Source organism: Crinia signifera, chromosome 7, assembly GCF_055691185.1.
Source record: "Crinia signifera chromosome 7, ASM5569118v1, whole genome shotgun sequence".
Classification (NCBI taxonomy): domain Eukaryota; kingdom Metazoa; phylum Chordata; class Amphibia; order Anura; family Myobatrachidae; genus Crinia; species Crinia signifera.
In genome coordinates this window covers 105,383-132,724 of record NC_139223.1, presented here as the reverse complement: position 1 = coordinate 132,724, position 27,342 = coordinate 105,383, and the positions used below count along the sequence as shown (strand labels likewise).

Here is a 27,342-nt window from a genome sequence, read left to right as displayed (position 1 = left end):
AGAATAAGTATATACAGAGGAATCCTTCCAGGTCTTGAGTCACCCGTTCAGTGCCATTTTTGAGAAATGATCCACCACTAGCCAGATTACTGAATGCCCTTTGGAGGATGGTAAATCTGTAATAAAGTCCATGGACAAGTGGGACAGAGGTTCTAGAGCGCCGGCTGGTGGCTGATGGGATGACTTGTGTTGAGAGCATTTAATACAGGAGGGAAAAAAAACGAACTACGTCTCTGCGCATGGTTGGCCACCAGTAGGAGCGTTGTAGAAAGCTCAAAGTCTTTTGGATTCCGGTGTGTCCCGCAAAACGAAAGGCATAGGTCCAAATCAAGATCTTCTTCCGGAGTTCCTCTGGAACAAAAGTTTCCCAGGAGGTGTTGAGGATCAGCTGCAACTTTGGACATTCTTCCACTGTGGAATCAAACGACTGCGAAAGGGCATCTGCTTTGCAATTCTGAGTACCAGGTCGGAAGATAATTTGAAAGTTAAAATGCTCAAAGAAGGTAGACCAGCGAGCTTGTCTGGAGGACAGGCACTGCACATTTCTAAGAAAAGAGATTCTTGTGGTCTGAATAGACTGTAATTTTATGACGAGCTCCCTCCAACAGGTAACGCCATTCCTCCAAGGCGAGTTTTATGGCTAGTAATTCTTGTTCCCCGATTGGATAGTTCCGTTCTGTGATCAATAATTTTTTGGAGAAGTATCCGCAAGGATGTAGTATCTGGGCCTCTCCGTTTTGAGATAGAATAGCTCCAACCCCTTCAGACGAGGCATCAACTTCTAAGAAGGATGGCTTGTCAATGTTAGGTTGTAGAAGAATAGGAGCAGTGAGGCACGCTCAATTGAGCTGAAGAAAGGCTGAGGTTGCTTCAGGGGACCAGTGAGCTGGGTCCGCACCTTTGCGGGTCAACACGGCCAATGGTGCTGCTAGTGTGGAGAAATCATGGATGAAACATCTATAATAATTAGTAAAACCGAGAAACCTTTGAATGCCCTTCAGTGTTGTAGGAGCGGTCCAATCTTGGATTGCCTTTAACTTTCCTGGGTCCATCTCCTAGCCAGTGCCCGAACGAATGTGCCCAAGGAATGGGATGGATGTCACCTCAAAGACACATTTCTCAAGTTTACAGCAAAGATGGTTTAGTCGTAATCTGGAAAGCACTTATTTTAAAATGAAGTGATGGGATTGTAGAGCTGACAAAAAGATTAAGATGTCGTCCAAATAGACCACCATGGATTTGTAAAGCAAATCTCTAAAGATGTCATTGACAAATTGCTGGAAGACAGCGGGAGCATTACACAACCTGAATGGCATCACAAGATATTCATAATGCCCATGGCAGGTATTGAATGCGGTCTTCCTCTCATCACCGGAACGGATGTGAATCAAATTGTAAGCGCCCCTGTAGGTCGAGTTTAGAGAAGATGGAAGCGCCTTTGACTTTGTCAAAAAATTCTGTAATTAGCGGAAGAGGATATCGGTTCTTGATTGTTATGTCATTCAGACCTCGATAGTCTATGCAGGATCGGAGTGACCCGTCTTTTTTCTTTACGAAAAAGAAGCCTGCTCCCGCTGGTGAAGTAGAGGGTCGGATGAAACCCTTTTTGAGGTTTTCCTGTATGTATTCTGACATAGCTTTAGTCTCAGGAATTGATCATTTGTACGTATGACCCCGAGGAGGAGATTTCCCGGGAATTAGTTCAATGGGACAGTCCCATTCTCGGTGAGGGGGTAGAGTATCGGCACCACCTTTGCTGAAGACATCAGAAAACATGGGATATTGGGGAGAAAAAGCAGATGAGCCTACGGGAGTTGTTTGGCGAATAGGTGTTACTCGAGGAAGATATGAAGAGAAACAGGTTGATCCCCAAGCTTTAACCTCTATGAAAGACCAGTCTATGTATGGGTTATGTAGAGCCAACCACGGCAGACTGAGCACTAACTGATGAGAGGATTTGGGAATCGTAGGGAACTGAATCTTCTCCTTATGCAGAACTCCGACTTGTAATTCCAGAGGACAGGTTTGATGGGTTACTTACCCATTATGGATCTGGCTGCCATCGAAGGCTGTTAAATACATGGGTTGCTCCAGGTGTTGGATAGGAATTGAAAGCTGGGTAATGAGCTTACTGCACATGAAGTTACCGACTGCCCCTGAATCCAGTAAAGCTTTAGTCTTGATGGACCTTGATGGCAGTCTGATGGTAACCGAAAGAGTTGATTCAGTTGGAGTAGGAGAAGTTAGTAATATTCCCAATCTGGCCTCTCCTTTGCCGATTAGGAAGAGGAGTTTCCAGGCCACCGGTACATACACAAGTTCTCTCTTGCATTGGGAACGCTCCTCTGATGACAGATGGAACCCATTTATCTGCATACAGTAGGTTCTTCTGCTGGAATGGAGACTGGAATAGACGGAGCTGGACTAGGAAAGGATCGTGGTTTCGGACGATCGCTTCTGCTTCGTTCAAGCTGACGCTCTTGATACCGGATGTCGACTTTGTTACAAAGGGAGATACGATGTGTGCATGAGATTCTTTATGTATAGAGGAAGTATTTTATATACGTTTGTTATATTTATAACAGATGTACATATAAAAGAAAAATATTGTATTAATATACACCAGTCATAAGAAAAACTTTTTCTTGGTACATAAATAAGAAAATGTGTTAATTTATTATGTATGGGTGTACTGAGAGTGTCAGTGACATATTAGTGAATAAAGGATATGATGTATACAGAATCACTACAATCCAAAAAAATTATAAAAAATATGAAAATATAAAAATTTGATAGTACAGTATATGTATTAGTAAAATGTTCATGTTCAAGAAAGTATGAGGAATAGTATATTAGTATATAGACGTGATGTGTGTATAAATAAGATGTAAACAATATAAAATGATGGAGTATTTAAAAAAAAAATAGGTGATTCTAGTGATATGTGATATATTTGTAATGGGATACAGGCAAAAGTGATCCATCGGTGAGTGAAATTGGCAAGTGACATGTTATTAGTGAGTAATGTATATGTTAGCCACATAGAGATTTGTGCTAAACTCGTTGTGAGAAGAGAGGGGTTTGTATGGTACCACATGTTTGATACAGCTTTGGGGTGAGAAAATAATTATTTAGATGAAAAACAACTGAAACCATAATCCTGTAAATGGATCCTGTAAATATACAGGATAATCATTTGAGGAGAGGAGATGGAGATGTTATAGGAAAACTGTGTAGTTTTCCTCATTTAGACCTACTGTGGACATTGACCCCATTAGGAATATCAATCGCGTTTCTTGCTTACGGAGTTCCTTATACCAATCTCCTCTCCATATGTTTGTCTCAATTTTGGTCATCCCATAGGCTTTGAGGCCATATGGACTGCCTTGATGGTATCTCAAAAAATGTCTGGCCACCGGCGTGAGAGTCTTGAACTTTTCTTGGTCTCTCCTGGCATTTCTGATACTTAGCAGATGTTCTGCTAGTCCCTTTTTTTTAGTGGTCTGCGGGTCCTACCGATGTAATGTTTCCCGCAGGGGCATTCCAAATTGTAGATCACCCCTGCGGTGTCACATGAGATGTGCTGATGAATATTGCACATCTTACCATATCTGTCTATGTAGAACTTTTGTGATGTCATATGAGGGAATATTTTTTTTTCAAGTACCACATTTAAAGAATCCTTTCTTGACATTTTGGTGGTCTTCTCTTTCTCAAAATGGCTGTATACCAAGATGTCCCTCAAATTGCTACTGCGCCTCCAGCTAATGTCTATCTTGTACCCTAAAATATCTTCAAGGTCTGAGGATATTGATGTGCTTGTTAAGTACCTCTTGTACTTGTCGCCACTCCTTACAGAAAGTACCAATTTTATCATACTGGTTGGTGGTTTTCTTTCTGGGGACAAGAAGTTGTCGCACTTCCTTTCTAGCTTTGAGGATAGTACTCTTACTGTATCCTCTATTTTTCAATCGTTGATCAAGTTGGTCTGCTGTCTGATCATATATGGTTTCTTTGGAGCAGTTACGCTTAGACCTGAGGTACTTCCCTTTGGGGAGCCCTTTAATTAGGGATGGCCATCATTGCCATTGCCATAGATGGTTGCCATTGATGGCAATTCTGCAACTGTCGATAGTGCTAAACTATGCAATGGCTGACCATCAATATTTTTACATATCGATGGTCATCCATTGTGTTTGATTGGCCTGCGGGCCAATCAAAACATGTGGGCGGGGCTTCGCGCGTGTCGGGGGCGGAGCTATGCTCAGTGTCCCGGCACTTTGGAAAAAAAAAAAGCAAAACATTGTTTTGCTGTTCCATCGATGGAGGGAAACCATCTGGTTCTCCCCCATCGATGGCAAAAGTATTCAACATCGGCCATGAACCATCCATGATTTCGAATCATCGATGGTCGATGGCCATCCCTACCTTTAATGACTGGTGGAAAGTGTGCAGCGAGTTAGTAGCGGCGTTTTTGCAGAAAATATCCGTAGTGATGGACCCATCTGTTTTTATACTTATACAGAGGTCTAGGTACTCGACCTCTTTTTGGCTGGTGTGATACGTGAGTCTGAGATTGAGATCGTTGTGGTTTAGTAGGTTTATAAATTCCACAAACAGGCTCACATCGCCTTCCCATATTATGAGTAGGTTGTGTATAAGTATGTGTTCATAGTACATCTCGGTATCTTCTGTAAAGACCCTCTCATGTTCCCACCACCCCAGGTACAGGTTCGCATACGTGGGGGCACAAGTGCTTCCCATCGCTGTCACCTGTACCTGGGGGTAGAACTGGTCCTCACAGACAAACTGTAATAGTTTAATCACAAAATTGTTGAGAGGTGTGTCCTTATCCATGCTTAAAAAATATTTTGCAGCCTGTATACCGTACTGATGAATTATACTGGTATACAGGCTTTCGACATTGCACGTGATAAGCCAGGTATTGGTGTTCAGGGTATTACCCTGTATTTTGTTCAAGACATCCATTGTGTCACATATGTATGAGGTTAGTGTGGTGACGTATTTCCTCAGGTGATGGTCCACAAATTGGCTGGCCCTTTCAGTAAGTCCCCCCCATACCCGACACAATGGGCCTACCGGGAGGGTTGTCCTCACATTTTTGGGATCTTAACATTCATCACTTTCAAAAAGTCATATTGTGTTTTGGACAGGACTCTTTCCTTGCCTGTTCCAGCATTTTCTTATACAGAGCCAGAAAATCATTAGTGGGGTTGAAGATTAGTTTCTTGTAGCATGATTTTAACCCCTAACTGTCGCTCCAGTTCTCTTTTGTACTTGCTTCTTGACCATAACACCACACCCCCCCTTATTGGAGGGTTTTATAATGTTGTCCTCCCAACCTTTGATTTCCTTGAGTGCCCTTCTCTCTGATATACTCAAATTGTCCTCAGAGGCAAAAAAGTGCTTGTTCAGTTCAATTTGACCAAGATCTTTGCTGACCATCTTCTAGAAATAATCTAGCCTGGGGACAAATGGAAAAATCTGGTTGAAATGTGAATTTTTTTTTGTGTTGACATACTCGTGTCGGCACCCATCAATGAATTAATGTCAGTGGTCCCCAGTTCCAGAATCTTTGCATGGCTGTTAGTGGTCACTGGTGTAATAGAGGTGTGATACACCAGGAAGTAAAGCAAGTGGGAGACACAGACAGATGGAGCCCAGCTCACTGGATCTATACTTCATGAATCTGGTGCTGTAAAATGAAAGTTAAAAGTACTACACAGCCCAGCAAACACAGTTCTAATAAAAAAAAACAAAAAAAAACATGCACTTGCTAGCAGTGTCGGACTGGGGCATGAAGGGCCCACCAGGGAAATGCACTCACAGGGGCCCACCAAGGGGCGTGGCTTTTTTGAAGGGGTGTGGCCACCTGACAGAGAGGAGTGGCTATACACTATGCGATTTTGGGCCAATTTCATCCGATTTCGGCACTTTGGGCCGATAATCAGGAAAAATCGGGCCAAAATCGCAGGTGTGTAACATCTGATCCGTAAATCCCCCACCCTGATAATAAAGCACATAGGTCCCACAGATAATAATACAGCAAATAGCCCCCCCAGATATTACAGCACATAGGTCCTCCACACACAGATGATAGTAGAGCACGTAGGTCCCCCCACATATAATACAGCACATAGGTCCAGGGCCGTTTCTAGCCAATTCAGCTCCCAGGGCGAATAAATAAAAATTCCGCCCCCCCCCCAAATACATAACATGGTAGTGAAGAAATTGCGCGCGCCGCAGGCTCGCCAAAATAGGTGGTTTGGTGTAATTCCCGCACTTAAGTTGGCGGGCTGAAGGCCACACAGTGACTTAGTACGCCTCACAGATAAAGACCAAACAATGACATGCTACTTAAATCATTATACACTGTTTATCCCTGATACCAATTACACATTACGCCGCACACTGTGATGACAATTACACATTACGCCACGCACTGTGATGTCAATTACATATTACGCCGCACACTGTGATGACAATTGCACAATATGTCGCACACATGATGCCCATGATATACTATATAACACTCCGCAATGCCCATGACATACTATATAACACTCCGCAATGCCCATGACATACTATATAACACTCCGCAATGCCCATGACATACTAAATAACACACCGCAATGCCCATGACATACTAAATAACACACCGCAATGCCCATGACATTATATATAACACTCTGCAATGCCCATGACATACTATATAACACTCTGCAATGCCCATGACATACTATATAACACTCTGCAATGCCCATGACATACTATATAACACACTGCAATGCCCATGACATACTATATAACACACTGCAATGCCCATGACATACTATATAACACACCGCAACGCCCATTACACATTTGACACATAAGTGGCACTTACCTACATGCTCAATGCCAGGGGCTTCATGCTCGATGCCAAGGGGGTCTGAATTTGCTTGTTGCCAAGGTGGACAGAACTGTGCAGCGGCCTGCTCCCGGACGGTATTTTCAATTCAGCGCACCGCCGGTGGTGTGCAGCAGGGAGGGAGGGTGGGAGTGGTGTTGTGTGCAGCAGGGAGGGAGGGTGGGAGCGGTGGTGATGTGCAACAGGGAGGGAGGGTGGGAGCGGTGGTGGTGTGCAACAGAGAGGGAGGGTGGGAGCGGTGGTGGTGTGCAACAGAGAGGGAGGGTGGTAGCGGTGGTGGTGTGCAACAGGGAGGGAGGGTGGGAGCGGTAGAGTGCAGCATGGAGGGAGCGGTAGTGTGCAGCAGGGAGGGTGGGTTGCAGTCATGTGCAGCAGGGTGGGTGCAGCAGGGTGGGTGCTGGGTGGGTGCAGCTTGGTGCAGGGTGGGTGGGTGCAGCTTGGAGCAGGGTGGGTAGGTGGGTGCAGCTTGGAGCAGGGTGGGTGGGTGCAGCAGGGTGGGTGGGTGCAGCAGGGTGGGTGGGTGCAGGGTGGGTGCAGCAGGGTGGGTAGGTTGGTGGGTGCAGGGTGGGTAGTTGGGTGGGTGCAGGGTGGGTAGGTGGATGTGTGCAGGGTGGGTAGGTGCAGCAGGGTGGGTAGGTGCAGGGTGGGTAGGTGGATGGGTGCAGGGTGGATAGGTGGGTAGGTGCAGCAGGGAGGGTAGGTGGGTGGGTGCAGCTTGGAGCAGGGTGGGTGGGTGCAGCTTGCAGCAGGGTGGGTGGGTGCAGCTTGCAGCAGGGTGGGTGGGTGCAGCTTGCAGCAGGGTGGGTGGGTGAGCCAGCCGCCGGTTAGCTGCTCACTTCACCTCTCCCCCTGCCTGTGTTGCATGCTGCGTGCTGGGCCCTGAGTCCCCCGCTCCCCGCTGTGTCTGGGAGTCGGAGAGACTCAGTGAGACGTGCTGCTGCTATGTAAAATTCACATTTCCTGCTGGACCGCTAGCCAATAGGCGCTCGCAGTCCAGCAGCCACCAGATGGTTGGCTGCTGGCCCGCAAGCGCCCATTGGCTAGCGGTCCAGCGTGAGACGTGAATTTTACATGGCAGCAGCACGTCTCACTGCCCGCACCCTCCGCCTCCAGCTGCCCGCCCTGCCGCCTCCAGCTGCACACCCCCCACCCTCCGCCTCCAGCTGCACGCCCCCCACCCTCCGCCTCCAGCTGCCTGCCCCGCCGCCGGGTAAGTCATCCGCTAGCTATTGACTACCCGGCGGCATATTGTGAAGCGGTATATTGCCGTTTTTTTTCCATTTTAAAACGTTTAAGGCTGCAATGTGAAAGTGCCAGAGTTGATTTACCGGTTAAAGTTAACCGGTATTTCAACACGGTTAAAAAGCAGAGTCCTACACGTTTTAAAGCCTTTTTTTGGCAGTTTATTTGTGCTCTTAAACTCCCCTGTGGCAATGAGCATTTTTCCTCCCCCATGGCATTGAGTATGAAGGCCCTGGCATCGATCATTGAGCAAGAAACCCATAGAAATGATTATATAGGTAAGCGGCACTAATGTGGCATATTATGTAATAGCCATTATGGTGTGCGTGGTATAATATGTAATGGGCATCACAGTGTGTGGCATAATGTGTAATTGCCATTACGATGTATGGCATATTGTGTAATGGGCATTACATTGTGCAAAATCAAGAATAACATTTTAGCAAGATAATGTGAGTCAAGGGGCGGGGCTGGGGGCATGTTAATGGGTGGGCTGTGGGTGGGTCAAGGAGCGAACCACTGTCTGGGAATCTCTCCACACAAAGGTGGCAACCCTAATTTTATTGTGGCAGTAGCCAATACATTGCTGACACAGGTGAATGGATTTCTCCCTACGTGCACGGCTGCAAATAACATTGTAGCCGTGCACATGGGTGTTTACCTGATCCCTCTGCTCCAAATATACGCAGCCCAGCTATCAACTCTGAATCGGCCTCAAGAACAGAAATACACTGAATAAAATGGCCGCTGCTAAAACCCTTGGAATTCAAACCCCGCCTATTATGCAAATAGCCTTATAATGAAAGATTTTCAGCAAAGTCTTTTGCCTCCTGAAAATCTCTCGCTCCTTGGGGAAAATAGCTGAATAAAATGGCCGCTGCTAAAACCCTTGGAATTCAAACCCCGCCTATTATGCAAATAGCCTTATAATGAAAGATTTTCAGCAAAGTCTTTTGCCTCCTGAAAATCTCTCGCTCCTTGGGGAAAATAGCTCAGTGTGTACGCACTACTTTGGTGACAGATATTTTGGCAAAGTCTTTGGAAATGAAAATCTCCTAGTGTGTATGGGTCTTTAGATAGATAGATGCTGAGTGACTGGCTCTTCTGTTCCTTACAGACACCCTCCTTGCTGACCTGCAGGTATCCTCCACTCATTGCCCAGTTTTGTTGACAGATTCCTTGGATAAGCTGGTGACCTGTGAGCAGCGCCCGCCTCCACCACCTTATGCCCCACAGGTAATGGCACGTTGGACATCACAGCTAATGCTATAATCCTGAATATTCTCTCACTGTCTCTTTTGTTTTTGCAGGCATCATTGTCTTATATAGATCCCAACATGGAGAACTTCCCTGCTGACAAGAGTCACGTGTACAGGTCTAATGCCCCAGAACCCACTCCCGTGCTACATTCTATGGGCCTTATTCTAGTTCACTCTTTCTGACATAATCCTTCTTAGATGGACAAAACATGTGCACTGCAGGTGGGGCAGATGTAACATGTGCAGAGAGAATTAGATTTGGGTGAGTTATTTTGTTTCTGGGCAGGCTTTATTTTTACACTGCAATATAGATCTCACTTTGAAGTAAAACCCCACCCAAATCTAATTCTCTGCACAAGTAACATCTGCCCCACCTGCAGTGCACATGATTTTGTCCATCTAAAGGTGCGTGCACACGTACAGATATTCTGTCTGATCTATCTGGTGGGAACAAAAACATGGAAATGTATGGGAGCATATTACAATCAAAAATGTCCACCCAGATGCAGGAAAACAAAAAAAATATATCTGCTTTGATAAATTTGTTATATCAGAACGATTATACAATTTGTCTGACTGATCACTGTCTGTTTTCAAGTGTTTGGGAACAATTTTTTGAGTCAGTTGCTCCCATACATTTCCAGATTTTTGTTCCCACCAGATAGATCCGACAGAAAATCTGTACGTGTGTACACACCTTTAGAAGGAATTTGTCAGAAAGAGTGAACTAGAATAAGGCCCTGTGTGAGTAATAGTTTCATATTGATTCCGATCTCTGCCTTCCTCATCCTCTCTCCACAGCACAGTAAAGAAGCTTCCCCCAGTACCAGCGAGTGTCGGGGGCGGACTGTGCGAGTTGGATCGTCTGCTGAACGAGCTAAATGCCACCCAGTTCAACATCACTGGTATGACTGGTATGGGCCGCTGAGGGGGGGGGGGGCTACATTTCACCAGGGCCTGTCAGAAGGGCCTGAGGAACGACAGACATGCACTTCTTTTTTGTTTTAAAGGCAGCCGGTGCACCGCGCCGCACGGGTCACACACTCAGCTGTGTGGCGGGAGTGCGGGCAGGTATGGTCATAGTGTAAGAAGTGGCTGCAAATTTGAGGAAATACTGGGAATACTTATGCCCCAGCTGCTAGAAGGCAAGCCATGCTCCTGTACATAGGTTCTTCTCATGTGCTAAACACGCCCTTAACAGGCTGTGGTGACACCCCCCCACCCCAGGGGGCCCTGGGAAGCTGTTGTACTGGGGTCCAAGAGTTCTCTTGGCAGCCTGAGTGCCTATATAAAGCCAGTATAATCTTCCATCTCCCAGTCACATCCATCACCTGTCACTGCTTCCTCCTGTGTGACTGGTGCCTGCCTATATGTAACCAGTATAATCTCCCAGTCACCACCATCACGTCCTGTGTGACTGGTGCCTGCCTATATGTAACCAGTATAATCTCCCAGTCACATCCATCACCTGTCCCTGCTCCATCCTGTGTGACTGGTGTGACTGGTGCCTGCCTATATGTAACCAGTATAATCTCCCAGTCACCACCATCACCTGTCCCTGCTCCATCCTGTGTGACTGGTATGACTGGTGCCTGCCTATATGTAACCAGTATAATCTCCTAGTCACCACCATCACCTGTCCCTGCTCCATCCTGTGTTACTGGTGTGACTGGTGCCGGCCTATATGTAACCAGTATAATCTCCCAGTCACCTCCATCACCTGTCCCTGCTTCCTCCTGTGTGACTGGTGCCTGCCTATATGTAACCAGTATAATCTTCCGTCTCCCAGTCACCACCATCACCTGTCCCTGCTTCCTCCTGTGTTACTGGTGTGACTGGTGCCTGCCTATATGTAACCAGTATAATCTCCCAGTCACCACCATCACCTGTCCCTGCTTCCTCCTGTGTGACTGGTGTGACTGGTGCCTGCCTATATGTAACCAGTATAATCTCCCAGTCACCACCATCACCTGTCCCTGCTCCATCCTGTGTTACTGGTGTGACTGGTGCCTGCCTATATGTAACCAGTATAATCTCCCAGTCACCTCCATCACCTGCTCCATCCTGTATTACTGGTGTGACTGGTGCCTGCCTATATGTAACCAGTATAATCTCCCAGTCACCTCCATCACCTCTCCCTGCTTCCTCCTGAGTTACTGGTGTGACTGGTGCCTGCCTATATGTAACCAGTATAATCTCCCAGTCACCACCATCACCTGTCCCTGCTTCCTCCTGTGTGACTGGTGTGACTGGTGCCTGCCTATATGTAACCAGTATAATCTTCCGTCTCCCAGTCACCACCATCACCTGTCCCTGCTTCCTCCTGTGTTACTGGTGTGACTGGTGCCTGCCTATATGTAACCAGTATAATCTCCCAGTCACCACCATCACCTGTCCCTGATCCATCCTGTGTTACTGGTGTGACTGGTGCCTGCCTATATGTAACCAGTATAATCTCCCAGTCACCTCCATCACCTGTCCCTGCTCCCTCCTGTGTTACTGGTGTGACTGGTGCCTGCCTATATGTAACCAGTATAATCTCCCAGTCACCTCCATCACCTGTCCCTGCTCCCTCCTGTGTTACTGGTGTGACTGGTGCCTGCCTATATGTAACCAGTATAATCTCCCAGTCACCACCATCACCTGTCCCTGCTCCATCCTGTGTTACTGGTGTGACTGGTGCCCGCCTATATGTAACCAGTACAATCTCCCAGTCACCACCATCACCTGTCCCTGCTCCCTCCTGTGTTACTGGTGTGACTGGTGCCTGCCTATATGTAACCAGTATAATCTTCCAGTCACCACCATCACCTGTCCCTGCTTCCTCCTGTGTTACTGGTGTGACTGGTGCCTGCCTATATGTAACCAGTATAATCTCCCAGTCACCACCATCACCTGTCCCTGCTCCATCCTGTGTTACTGGTGTGACTGGTGCCTGCCTTTATGTAACCAGTACAATCTCCCAGTCACCACCATCACCTGTCCCTGCTCCCTCCTGTGTTACTGGTGTGACTGGTGCCGGCCTATATGTAACCAGTATAATCTCCCAGTCACCACCATCACCTGTCCCTGCTCCATCCTGTGTTACTGGTGTGACTGGTGCCCGCCTATATGTAACCAGTACAATCTCCCAGTCACCACCATCACCTGTCCCTGCTCCCTCCTGTGTTACTGGTGTGACTGGTGCCTGCCTATATGTAACCAGTATAATCTCCCAGTCACCACCATCACCTGTCCCTGCTTCCTCCTGTGTTACTGGTGTGACTGGTGCCTGCCTATATGTAACCAGTATAATCTCCCAGTCACCACCATCACCTGTCCCTGCTCCCTCCTGTGTTACTGGTGTGACTGGTGCCTGCCTATATGTAACCAGTATAATCTCCCAGTCACCACCATCACCTGTCCCTGCTCCATCCTGTGTTACTGGTGTGACTGGTGCCCGCCTATATGTAACCAGTACAATCTCCCAGTCACCACCATCACCTGTCCCTGCTCCCTCCTGTGTTACTGGTGTGACTGGTGCCTGCCTATATGTAACCAGTATAATCTCCCAGTCACCACCATCACCTGTCCCTGCTTCCTCCTGTGTTACTGGTGTGACTGGTGCCTGCCTATATGTAACCAGTATAATCTCCCAGTCACCACCATCACCTGTCCCTGCTTCCTCCTGTGTTACTGGTGTGACTGGTGCCTGCCTATATGTAACCAGTATAATCTCCCAGTCACCACCATCACCTGTCCCTGCTCCATCCTGTGTTACTGGTGTGACTGGTGCCTGCCTTTATGTAACCAGTACAATCTCCCAGTCACCACCATCACCTGTCCCTGCTCCCTCCTGTGTTACTGGTGTGACTGGTGCCTGCCTATATGTAACCAGTATAATCTTCCAGTCACCACCATCACCTGTCCCTGCTTCCTCCTGTGTTACTGGTGTGACTGGTGCCTGCCTATATGTAACCAGTATAATCTCCCAGTCACCACCATCACCTGTCCCTGCTCCATCCTGTGTTACTGGTGTGACTGGTGCCTGCCTTTATGTAACCAGTACAATCTCCCAGTCACCACCATCACCTGTCCCTGCTCCCTCCTGTGTTACTGGTGTGACTGGTGCCGGCCTATATGTAACCAGTATAATCTCCCAGTCACCTCCATCACCTGTCCCTGCTTCCTCCTGTGTTACTGGTGTGACTGGTGCCTGCCTATATGTAACCAGTATAATCTCCCAGTCACCACCATCACCTGTCCCTGCTTCCTCCTGTGTTACTGGTGTGACTGGTGCCTGCATATATGTAACCAGTATAATCTCCCAGTCACCTCCATCACCTGTCCCTGCTTCCTCCTGTGTTACTGGTGTGACTGGTGCCTGCATATGTGTAACCAGTATAATCTCCCAGTCACCTCCATCACCTGTCCCTGCTCCCTCCTGTGTTACTGGTGTGACTGGTGCCCGCCTATATGTAACCAGTATCATCTCCCAGTCACCACCATCACCTCCTGTGTTACTGGTGTGACTGGTGCCTGCCTATATGTAACCAGTATCATCTCCCAGTCACCTCCATCACCTGTCCCTGCTCCCTCCTGTGTTACTGGTGTGACTGGTGCCTGCCTATATGTAACCAGTATCATCTCCCAGTCACCACCATCACCTCCTGTGTTACTGGTGTGACTGGTGCCTGCCTATATGTAACCAGTATCATCTCCCAGTCACCACCATCACCTGTCCCTGCTTCCTCCTGTGTTACTGGTGTGACTGGTGCCTGCCTATATGTAACCAGTATAATCTTCCATCTCCCAGTCACCTCCATCACCTGTCCCTGCTCCATCCTGTGTTACTGGTGTGACTGGTGCCTGCCTATATGTAACCAGTATCATCTCCCAGTCACCACCATCACCTGTCCCTGCTTCCTCCTATGTGACTGGTGTGACTGGTGCCTGCCTATATGTAACCAGTACAATCTCCCATCTCCCAGTCACCACCATCACCTGTCCCTGCTTCCTCCTGTGTTACTGGTGTGACTGGTGCCTGCCTATATGTAACCAGTATAATCTCCCAGTCACCTCTATCAACTGTCCCTGCTTCATCCTGTGTTACTGGTGTCTGCCTATATGTAACCAGTATAATCTCCCAGTCACCTCCATCACCTGTCCCTGCTCCCTCCTGTGTTACTGGTGTGACTGGTGCCTGCCTATATGTAACCAGTATAATCTCCCAGTCACCACCATCACCTCTCCCTGCTTCCTCCTGTGTTACTGGTGTGACTGGTGCCTGCCTATATGTAACCAGTATAATCTCCCAGTCACCTCCATCACCTGTCCCTGCTTCCTCCTGTGTTACTGGTGTGACTGGTGCCTGCCTATATGTAACCAGTATAATCTCCCAGTCACCACCATCACCTGTCCCTGCTCCATCCTGTGTTACTGGTGTGACTGGTGCCTGCCTATATGTAACCAGTATAATCTCCCAGTCACCTCCATCACCTGTCCCTGCTTCCTCCTGTGTTACTGGTGTGACTGGTGCCTGCCTATATGTAACCAGTATAATCTCCCAGTCACCACCATCACCTGTCCCTGCTCCATCCTGTGTGACTGGTATGACTGGTGCCTGCCTATATGTAACCAGTATAATCTCCTAGTCACCACCATCACCTGTCCCTGCTCCATCCTGTGTTACTGGTGTGACTGGTGCCGGCCTATATGTAACCAGTATAATCTCCCAGTCACCTCCATCACCTGTCCCTGCTTCCTCCTGTGTGACTGGTGCCTGCCTATATGTAACCAGTATAATCTTCCGTCTCCCAGTCACCACCATCACCTGTCCCTGCTTCCTCCTGTGTTACTGGTGTGACTGGTGCCTGCCTATATGTAACCAGTATAATCTCCCAGTCACCACCATCACCTGTCCCTGCTTCCTCCTGTGTGACTGGTGTGACTGGTGCCTGCCTATATGTAACCAGTATAATCTCCCAGTCACCACCATCACCTGTCCCTGCTCCATCCTGTGTTACTGGTGTGACTGGTGCCTGCCTATATGTAACCAGTATAATCTCCCAGTCACCTCCATCACCTGCTCCATCCTGTATTACTGGTGTGACTGGTGCCTGCCTATATGTAACCAGTATAATCTCCCAGTCACCTCCATCACCTCTCCCTGCTTCCTCCTGAGTTACTGGTGTGACTGGTGCCTGCCTATATGTAACCAGTATAATCTCCCAGTCACCACCATCACCTGTCCCTGCTTCCTCCTGTGTGACTGGTGTGACTGGTGCCTGCCTATATGTAACCAGTATAATCTTCCGTCTCCCAGTCACCACCATCACCTGTCCCTGCTTCCTCCTGTGTTACTGGTGTGACTGGTGCCTGCCTATATGTAACCAGTATAATCTCCCAGTCACCACCATCACCTGTCCCTGATCCATCCTGTGTTACTGGTGTGACTGGTGCCTGCCTATATGTAACCAGTATAATCTCCCAGTCACCTCCATCACCTGTCCCTGCTTCCTCCTGTGTTACTGGTGTGACTGGTGCCTGCCTATATGTAACCAGTATAATCTCCCAGTCACCTCCATCACCTGTCCCTGCTCCCTCCTGTGTTACTGGTGTGACTGGTGCCTGCCTATATGTAACCAGTATAATCTCCCAGTCACCTCCATCACCTGTCCCTGCTCCCTCCTGTGTTACTGGTGTGACTGGTGCCTGCCTATATGTAACCAGTATAATCTCCCAGTCACCACCATCACCTGTCCCTGCTCCATCCTGTGTTACTGGTGTGACTGGTGCCCGCCTATATGTAACCAGTACAATCTCCCAGTCACCACCATCACCTGTCCCTGCTCCCTCCTGTGTTACTGGTGTGACTGGTGCCTGCCTATATGTAACCAGTATAATCTTCCAGTCACCACCATCACCTGTCCCTGCTTCCTCCTGTGTTACTGGTGTGACTGGTGCCTGCCTATATGTAACCAGTATAATCTCCCAGTCACCACCATCACCTGTCCCTGCTCCATCCTGTGTTACTGGTGTGACTGGTGCCTGCCTTTATGTAACCAGTACAATCTCCCAGTCACCACCATCACCTGTCCCTGCTCCCTCCTGTGTTACTGGTGTGACTGGTGCCGGCCTATATGTAACCAGTATAATCTCCCAGTCACCACCATCACCTGTCCCTGCTCCATCCTGTGTTACTGGTGTGACTGGTGCCCGCCTATATGTAACCAGTACAATCTCCCAGTCACCACCATCACCTGTCCCTGCTCCCTCCTGTGTTACTGGTGTGACTGGTGCCTGCCTATATGTAACCAGTATAATCTCCCAGTCACCACCATCACCTGTCCCTGCTTCCTCCTGTGTTACTGGTGTGACTGGTGCCTGCCTATATGTAACCAGTATAATCTCCCAGTCACCACCATCACCTGTCCCTGCTCCCTCCTGTGTTACTGGTGTGACTGGTGCCTGCCTATATGTAACCAGTATAATCTCCCAGTCACCACCATCACCTGTCCCTGCTCCATCCTGTGTTACTGGTGTGACTGGTGCCCGCCTATATGTAACCAGTACAATCTCCCAGTCACCACCATCACCTGTCCCTGCTCCCTCCTGTGTTACTGGTGTGACTGGTGCCTGCCTATATGTAACCAGTATAATCTCCCAGTCACCACCATCACCTGTCCCTGCTTCCTCCTGTGTTACTGGTGTGACTGGTGCCTGCCTATATGTAACCAGTATAATCTCCCAGTCACCACCATCACCTGTCCCTGCTTCCTCCTGTGTTACTGGTGTGACTGGTGCCTGCCTATATGTAACCAGTATAATCTCCCAGTCACCACCATCACCTGTCCCTGCTCCATCCTGTGTTACTGGTGTGACTGGTGCCTGCCTTTATGTAACCAGTACAATCTCCCAGTCACCACCATCACCTGTCCCTGCTCCCTCCTGTGTTACTGGTGTGACTGGTGCCTGCCTATATGTAACCAGTATAATCTTCCAGTCACCACCATCACCTGTCCCTGCTTCCTCCTGTGTTACTGGTGTGACTGGTGCCTGCCTATATGTAACCAGTATAATCTCCCAGTCACCACCATCACCTGTCCCTGCTCCATCCTGTGTTACTGGTGTGACTGGTGCCTGCCTTTATGTAACCAGTACAATCTCCCAGTCACCACCATCACCTGTCCCTGCTCCCTCCTGTGTTACTGGTGTGACTGGTGCCGGCCTATATGTAACCAGTATAATCTCCCAGTCACCTCCATCACCTGTCCCTGCTTCCTCCTGTGTTACTGGTGTGACTGGTGCCTGCCTATATGTAACCAGTATAATCTCCCAGTCACCACCATCACCTGTCCCTGCTTCCTCCTGTGTTACTGGTGTGACTGGTGCCTGCATATATGTAACCAGTATAATCTCCCAGTCACCTCCATCACCTGTCCCTGCTTCCTCCTGTGTTACTGGTGTGACTGGTGCCTGCATATGTGTAACCAGTATAATCTCCCAGTCACCTCCATCACCTGTCCCTGCTCCCTCCTGTGTTACTGGTGTGACTGGTGCCTGCCTATATGTAACCAGTATCATCTCCCAGTCACCACCATCACCTCCTGTGTTACTGGTGTGACTGGTGCCTGCCTATATGTAACCAGTATCATCTCCCAGTCACCTCCATCACCTGTCCCTGCTCCCTCCTGTGTTACTGGTGTGACTGGTGCCTGCCTATATGTAACCAGTATCATCTCCCAGTCACCACCATCACCTCCTGTGTTACTGGTGTGACTGGTGCCTGCCTATATGTAACCAGTATCATCTCCCAGTCACCACCATCACCTGTCCCTGCTTCCTCCTGTGTTACTGGTGTGACTGGTGCCTGCCTATATGTAACCAGTATAATCTTCCATCTCCCAGTCACCTCCATCACCTGTCCCTGCTCCATCCTGTGTTACTGGTGTGACTGGTGCCTGCCTATATGTAACCAGTATCATCTCCCAGTCACCACCATCACCTGTCCCTGCTTCCTCCTATGTGACTGGTGTGACTGGTGCCTGCCTATATGTAACCAGTACAATCTCCCATCTCCCAGTCACCACCATCACCTGTCCCTGCTTCCTCCTGTGTTACTGGTGTGACTGGTGCCTGCCTATATGTAACCAGTATAATCTCCCAGTCACCTCTATCAACTGTCCCTGCTTCATCCTGTGTTACTGGTGTCTGCCTATATGTAACCAGTATAATCTCCCAGTCACCTCCATCACCTGTCCCTGCTCCCTCCTGTGTTACTGGTGTGACTGGTGCCTGCCTATATGTAACCAGTATAATCTCCCAGTCACCACCATCACCTCTCCCTGCTTCCTCCTGTGTTACTGGTGTGACTGGTGCCTGCCTATATGTAACCAGTATAATCTCCCAGTCACCTCCATCACCTGTCCCTGCTTCCTCCTGTGTTACTGGTGTGACTGGTGCCTGCCTATATGTAACCAGTATAATCTCCCAGTCACCACCATCACCTGTCCCTGCTCCATCCTGTGTTACTGGTGTGACTGGTGCCTGCCTATATGTAACCAGTATAATCTCCCAGTCACCTCCATCACCTGTCCCTGCTTCCTCCTGTGTTACTGGTGTGACTGGTGCCTGCCTTTATGTAACCAGTATAATCTCCCAGTCACCTCCATCACCTGTCCCTGCTCCATCCTGTGTTACTGGTGTGACTGGTGCCTGCCTATATGTAACCAGTATAATCTCCCAGTCACCTCCATCACCTGTCCCTGCTTCCTCCTGTGTTACTGGTGTGACTGGTGCCTGCCTATATGTAACCAGTATAATCTCCCAGTCACCACCATCACCTGTCCCTGCTCCATCCTGTATTACTGGTGTGACTGGTGCCTGCCTATATGTAACCAGTATAATCTCCCAGTCACCACCATCACCTGTCCCTGCTCCATCCTGTATTACTGGTGTGACTGGTGCCTGCCTATATGTAACAAGTATAATCTCCCAGTCACCACCATCACCTGTCCCTGCTCCATCCTGTGTTACTGGTGTGACTGGTGCCTGCCTATATGTAACCAGTACAATCTCCCAGTCACCACCATCACCTGTCCCTGCTCCCTCCTGTGTTACTGGTGTGACTGGTGCCTGCCTATATGTAACCAGTATAATCTCCCAGTCACCACCATCACCTGTCCCTGCTCCATCCTGTGTTACTGGTGTGACTGGTGCCTGCCTATATGTAACCAGTATAATCTCCCAGTCACCACCATCACCTGTCCCTGCTTCCTCCTGTGTTACTGGTGTGACTGGTGCCTGCCTATATGTAACCAGTATAATCTCCCAGTCACCACCATCACCTGTCCCTGCTCCATCCTGTGTTACTGTGTGACTGGTGCCTGCCTATATGTAACCAGTATAATCTCCCAGTCACCACCATCACCTGTCCCTGCTTCCTCCTGTGTTACTGGTGTGACTGGTGCCTGCCTATATGTAACAAGTATAATCTCCCAGTCACCACCATCACCTGTCCCTGCTCCATCCTGTGTTACTGGTGTGACTGGTGCCTGCCTATATGTAACCAGTACAATCTCCCAGTCACCACCATCACCTGTCCCTGCTCCATCCTGTGTTACTGGTGTGACTGGTGCCTGCCTATATGTAACCAGTACAATCTCCCAGTCACCTCCATCACCTGTCCCTGCTTCCTCCTGTGTGACTGGTGCCTGCCTATATGTAACCAGTATAATCTCCCAGTCACCACCATCACCTGTCCCTGCTACCTCCTGTGTTACTGGTGTGACTGGTGCCTGCCTATATGTAACCAGTATAATCTTCCATCTCCCAGTCACCTCCATCACCTATCCCTGCTCCATCCTGTGTTACTGTGTGACTGGTGCCTGCCTATATGTAACCAGTATAATCTCCCAGTCACCTCCATCACCTGTCCCTGCTCCCTTCTGTGTTACATGTTGTGACTGGTGCCTGCCTATATGTAACCAGTATAATCTCCCAGTCACCACCATCACCTCTCCCTGCTTCCTCCTGTGTTACTGGTGTGACTGGTGCCTGCCTATATGTAACCAGTATAATCTCCCAGTCACCTCCATCACCTGTCCCTGCTCCATCCTGTGTTACTGGTGTGACTGGTGCCTGCCTATATGTAACCAGTATAATCTCCCAGTCACCTCCATCACCTGTCCCTGCTTCCTCCTGTGTGACTGGTGCCTGCCTATATGTAACCAGTATAATCTCCCAGTCACCACCATCACCTGTCCCTGCTACCTCCTGTGTGACTGGTGCCTGCCTATATGTAACCAGTATAATCTCCCAGTCACCTCCATCACCTGTCCCTGCTTCCTCCTGTGTTACTGGTGTGACTGGTGCCTGCCTATATGTAACCAGTATAATCTCCCAGTCACCACCATCACCTGTCCCTGCTCCATCCTGTGTTACTGGTGTCACTGGTGCCTGCCTATATGTAACCAGTATAATCTCCCAGTCACCTCCATCACCTGTCCCTGCTTCCTCCTGTGTTACTGGTGTGACTGGTGCCTGCCTATATGTAACCAGTATCATCTCCCATCTCCCAGTCACCTCCATCACCTGTCCCTGATCCATCCTGGTTATCTGGCATGCTGACTATTACATGACCCTCACTCTCTTTGTACCATTGCTTTCCCTCTGCTCACTATTACACTGCCCTCGCCCCCACCGTACCATCGCTTCTCCTCTGCTGACTGTTACACATTCCTTGCTCCAACCGTACTGTCACTTCTCCTCTAAGTACTACAGATCCCTCACTCCCACCATACCATCGCTTCTCCTCTGAGTACTACAGATCCCTCACTCCCACCATACCATCGCTTCTCCTCTGAGTACTACAGATCCCTCACTCCCACCATACCATCGCTTCTCCTCTGAGTACTACAGATCCCTCACTCCCACCATACCATCGCTTCTCCTCTGAGTACTACAGATCCCTCACTCCCACCATACCATCGCTTCTCCTCTGAGTACTACAGATCCCTCACTCCCACCATACCATCGCTTCTCCTCTGAGTACTACAGATCCCTCACTCCCACCATACCATCGCTCCTCCTCTGAGTACTACAGATCCCTCACTCCCACCATACCATCGCTTCTCCTCTGAGTACTACAGATCCCTCACTCCCACCGTACCATCGCTTCTCCTCTGAGTACTACAGATCCCTCACTCCCACCATACCATCGCTTCTCCTCTGAGTACTACAGATCCCTCACTCCCACCATACCATCGCTTCTCCTCTGAGTACTACAGATCCCTCACTCCCACCATACCATCGCTTCTCCTCTGAGTACTACAGATCCCTCACTCCCACCATACCATCGCTTCTCCTCTGAGTACTACAGATCCCTCACTCCCACCATACCATCGCTTCTCCTCTGAGTACTACAGATCCCTCACTCCCACCATACCATCGCTTCTCCTCTGAGTACTACAGATCCCTCACTCCCACCATACCATCGCTCCTCCTCTGAGTACTACAGATCCCTCACTCCCACCATACCATCGCTTCTCCTCTGAGTACTACAGATCCCTCACTCCCACCGTACCATCGCTTCTCCTCTGAGTACTACAGATCCCTCACTCCCACCGTACCATCGCTTCTCCTCTGAGTACTACAGATCCCTCACTCCCACCGTACCATCGCTTCTCCTCTGAGTACTACAGATCCCTCACTCCCACCATACCATCGCTTCTCCTCTGAGTACTACAGATCCCTCACTCCCACCATACCATCGCTTCTCCTCTGAGTACTACAGATCCCGCACTCCCACCATACCATCACTTCTCCTCTGAGTACTACAGATCCCTCACTCCCACCATACCATCGCTTCTCCTCTGAGTACTACAGATCCCTCACTCCCACCATACCATCGCTTCTCCTCTGAGTACTACAGATCCCTCACTCCCACCATACCATCGCTTCTCCTCTGAGTACTACAGATCCCTCACTCCCACCATACCATCGCTTCTCCTCTGAGTACTACAGATCCCGCACTCCCACCATACCATCGCTTCTCCTCTGAGTACTACAGATCCCGCACTCCCACCATACCATCGCTTCTCCTCTGAGTACTACAGATCCCGCACTCCCACCATACCATCGCTTCTCCTCTGAGTACTACAGATCCCGCACTCCCACCATACCATCGCTTCTCCTCTGAGTACTACAGATCCCGCACTCCCACCATACCATCGCTTCTCCTCTGAGTACTACAGATCCCTCACTCCCACCATACCATCGCTTCTCCTCTGAGTACTACAGATCCCGCACTCCCACCATACCATCGCTTCTCCTCTGAGTACTACAGATCCCGCACTCCCACCATACCATCGCTTCTCCTCTGAGTACTACAGATCCCGCACTCCCACCATACCATCGCTTCTCCTCTGAGTACTACAGATCCCGCACTCCCACCATACCATCGCTTCTCCTCTGAGTACTACAGATCCCTCACTCCCACCATACCATCGCTTACTCCTCTGAGTACTACAGATCCCTTACTCCCACCATACCATCGCTTCTCCTCTGAGTACTACAGATCCCTCACTCCCACCATACCATCGCTTCTCCTCTGAGTACTACAGATCCCTCACTCCCACCATACCATCGCTTCTCCTCTGAGTACTACAGATCCCTCACTCCCACCATACCATCGCTTCTCCTCTGAGTACTACAGATCCCTCACTCCCACCATACCATCGCTTCTCCTCTGAGTACTACAGATCCCGCACTCCCACCATACCATCGCTTCTCCTCTGAGTACTACAGATCCCGCACTCCCACCATACCATCGCTTCTCCTCTGAGTACTACAGATCCCGCACTCCCACCATACCATCGCTTCTCCTCTAAGTACTACAGATCCCGCACTCCCACCATACCATCGCTTCTCCTCTGAGTACTACAGATCCCGCACTCCCACCATACCATCGCTTCTCCTTTGACTATTAGACATCACTAGCTCCCACTGTACCATCAATTCTCTTTTGACAAATAAACATCCCTTTCTCCCACCATTCCTCCTTCCCACCGTACCACCGCTTATCCTCTGACAACAGATGGAGCCTGCCTCATTCAATGCCGGCTCCCGCCAAAATAGGGACTGGGATGCGCGTGCCACGCACATACGTGTCTCAGTATTACGGCGGCTGGGCACCGTCTCCCTGCCGTTCTCCGGTTCAGGGAGACGGGCTGGGTTTGGGTGTGGGAGGGTCAGGCGGTGAGGGGGACCGGCGGCGGTGACCCGTGGCAAGCTCCATTGCCACGTGCGTGCGAGTGTCTCATGCGCGGGCGCCTCCCTCTGGCACGAGCCGGCCGCTGGGGGGGTTGGGGGGGGCTGGCGATACTATATTATACATCCCTCGCTCCCACAGTACCATTGCTTCTCCTCTGCTGTCTATTACACAGTCCTCGCTCCCAACATACCATCGATTCTCTTCTGCTGACTTATTACATGGGAGAAAAGAGGACAGGGAACAATGTCTTTTTTGTTGGCGCACAAGAGGAGTTTTGAAAGAAATGTATGAGTTTAAATCGTTTTTAATCTTTATTAGAGTATATTTAAAATAAAACTGTCCAGTTTGTGAAATATTCCATATATATATATATGTGAAAAACCTTTCTTAATTTTATAGGTTTTAAATAATAAATTACACTTCAAATGTGATCTGTGTCCTTTTATGTGTTATGTTAGGTCCTTATGTACTAGGGAGTTTTTATGCTTTTTCTGTAAAGACGTTATTACGTTGTTCCTTAACTGTATTTGTTCAATAATTGTCACGTTATTTATTCTTTACAGTTTTACTCCCTTTGTGATGCTATTCTTAGGTTGTTCTGTTATTAACTTGTTTTTGCGAGTTTAGTGCTCACGAGTGAATCATTTGATCTTTCACTGCCACATACCACTTATTCCAGGTTTTAATGTGCAGTGAGATCTTATCAAATTCCAAAGACTCTCCTCATGCCAGTCTATCATTAATTTAAGAAAATCATTTCACATACAGATGGATCCCTGTACATCACCTGATGTGTCACTTATATTTTATTAATTGCTTCTCAGCGTTTTTTAGAAGTGGCACTGCGTGTACTTATGGGTCCCAATTGTTGGACAAAAAATGGTATAGACTAATTGGTATAGGTTTTAAGCTTTAGGAGATTCTAAGTGTTCATGCAGATCAATCTGATTCCAGATAATATCAATTGGTGTGTGCTGCACGGTCCACAATATCTGCTAGTGTGTATGACCTTGTACGCTATTATTGAGACAATTGTCTGCTAGTATATGTCACCTTATATACTGTTTTTATTCAGATGTATATTTGCTGAAATTGGTAAGCGGGTTTTGTCAGTGATGCTTATCACCAGATATTGATAGTTCGCTTCTCACCTTATGTGCACTTAGTTGGTTGAAACTGCTATCTACTGTTGCCAATTTTAGAATTGGATATACTTTGTTGCTTTATAGAAACATAGAAACATAGAATTTGACGGCAGATAAGAACCACTTGGCCCATCTAGTCTGCCCCTTTTTTAAACATGTTACCTCAAACCATATTCGATCCTTATTTTTTTGTAAGGATATCAATATGCCTATCCCAAGCATGTTTAAATTGTACTACTGTATTTGCCTCTACCACCTCTGATGGGAGGCTATTCCACTTATCTACTACTCTTTCTGTGAAGTAATTCTTTCTCAAATTTCCCCTGAATCTTCCTCCCTCTAGTTTCAGTGCATGTCCTCGTGTTCTGCTGCTCCTCTTCCTGTGAAGAATGTCTCCCACCTGTACCTTGTTAAAACCCTTGATATATTTGAAAGTTTCTATCATGTCCCCCCTTTCCCTTCTCTGCTCTAAAGTATACATATTAAGATCTTTTAGTCTTTCCTGGTACGTTTTGAGATGTAGGCCATGCACCATTTTAGTTGCCCTTCTTTGTACAGTCTCTAATGTATTTATATCCTTCTGGAGATATGGCCTCCAGAACTGAACACAATACTCTAGATGAGGTCGTACCAATGACCTATACAGTGGCATTATTACTTCTTTCTTTCTACTGCTGATACCTCTCCCTATGCAACCAAGCATCTGACTTGCCTTCTTCATTGCTTTGTTACATTGCCTACCTGCCTTTAAGTCCCCTGAAATAGTGACACCTAGATCCCTCTCTTCCTCAGTAGTTTCCATTATAGTGCCATTTATACTATATTTAGTCTTTGGATTTTTGCAACCCAAGTGCATGATTTTGCATTTTTTGGCATTAAACTGTAGTTGCCATGCTCTTGACCATTCCTCTAATCTACCTAGATCATCAATCATTTGTTTTACCCCTCCTGGTGTGTCTACCCTGTTGCATACCTTTGTGTCATCTGCAAACAGGCACATTTTACCCTCAATTCCATTTGCAATATCACCAATAAAGATATTAAAAAGCACTGGTCCAAGTACAGATCCCTGGGGTACTCCACTTGTAACCTTTCCCTCCTTTGACTGTACTCCGTTTACTACAACTCTCTGTTTTCTGTCCTGCAACCATGCTCTTATCCATTCAACTATCTTAGAATCCAATCCCAAGCTTTCAAGTTTATTTAACAGTCTGCGATGTGGGACAGTGTCAAAAGCTTTACTAAAGTCTAGATAAGCTACATCTACAGCCCCACCTTGATCTATTACTTTAGTCACCCAGTCAAAAAAGTCAATAAGATTTGTTTGACATGATCTTCCCCCAGTAAACCCATGCTGTTTTGGATCCTGTAAATTGCTGGTTTTGAGATATTCTACAACTCTTTCTTTTAAGAGTGTTTCCATCAATTTCCCTACTACTGATGTAAGGCTCACTGGTCGATAGTTGCTTACCTCTTCTTTGCTTCCACTTTTGTGCAGTGGGACTACATTCGCTGTTTTCCAGTCCTCTGGGATTACTCCAGTAGCTAGTGACTGGTTGAATAATTCTGTTATTGGTTTTACCAGCTCCCCTTTGAGCTCTTTTAGTATCCTTGGATGTATCCCATCTGGCCCCATTGATTTATCCACTTTCAGTTTTGAGAGTTGTGTGAGGACTTTCTCCTCTGTAAATGTACTTGTTTCTCCCTCAGTTTTCTGACTATACTTGCAACTTAATTGTGGCCCGTTCCCCTCTCTTTCAGCAGTGAATACTGAGCAGAAATAATTATTAATATTATCTGCTATTACATTGTCCCCCTCAAGAAAACTTCCACTCTCTGTCTTTAGTCTTATTATTCCACTTTTTGTTTTTCTCCTTTCACTTTTATATACCTAAAAAAAGTTTTCCCCCCTTTACCCACTGATTGGGCCATTTTCTCTTCAGCCTGTGCTTTTGCACATCTGATTACCTTCTTAGTCTCCTTCTGTCTAACAAGATACACCTCTTTGTCCTCATTCTTCTGCATCTTCTTAAATTTCTTAAAGGCCAACTTTTTTGCTTTCACAATACTTGCTACTTCTTTTGCAAACCACAATGGCTTCCTTTTTCGTGTGTTTTTCCTAACTCTTTTGACACAAAGTTCTGTTGCTTTTAGAATTGCACTTTTTAATTTTTCCCACTTATCCTGCACTCTTTCCAAGTTCCTCCACTCTGCCAAAGAATCCCTTACAGAGTTTCCCATCTCTACAAAATCATATCAGCATAGACAATTGTGCTGTGGTTGTGCTTGAGATGAAAGCACAAAATGATACTGTGAATCTGATTATTGCTGCCCCAGTTCCTTCTATCAATAGATTGGACTGTCTGTGCAGCTTTAGTTTCTACAGGTTGTTTAACATGTCTACCATCTATCCACTTTTGCAGACTAAATAGTGATAGGATTTAAATTATCCAGCTGGTATTGCCAGCTATTGGGTTTATTAAATCCTGTCTTGTGGAGATTGGTAATTTT

At 47.8% G+C, this 27,342-nt stretch overlaps 1 protein-coding gene across 4 annotated transcripts in view; it reads left to right on the top strand.

Moving 5' to 3' along the window:
• TGFB1I1 (transforming growth factor beta 1 induced transcript 1) overlaps positions 1-27,342 on the top strand; it is a 148,661-nt gene that overhangs the window by 30,948 nt on the left and 90,371 nt on the right. For 2 of the 4 annotated variants that reach the window (XM_083152177.1, XM_083152178.1), the window contains exons 3-5: positions 9,348-9,409; positions 9,484-9,548; positions 10,234-10,337. In XM_083152177.1, the coding sequence (XP_083008303.1) occupies positions 9,348-9,409; positions 9,484-9,548; positions 10,234-10,337 (231 nt within the window). Of the gene's footprint in view, positions 1-9,290; positions 9,410-9,483; positions 9,549-10,233; positions 10,338-27,342 lie in introns of all 4 variants that reach the window. The other 2 variants (XM_083152175.1, XM_083152176.1) reach the window with 1 other exon arrangement.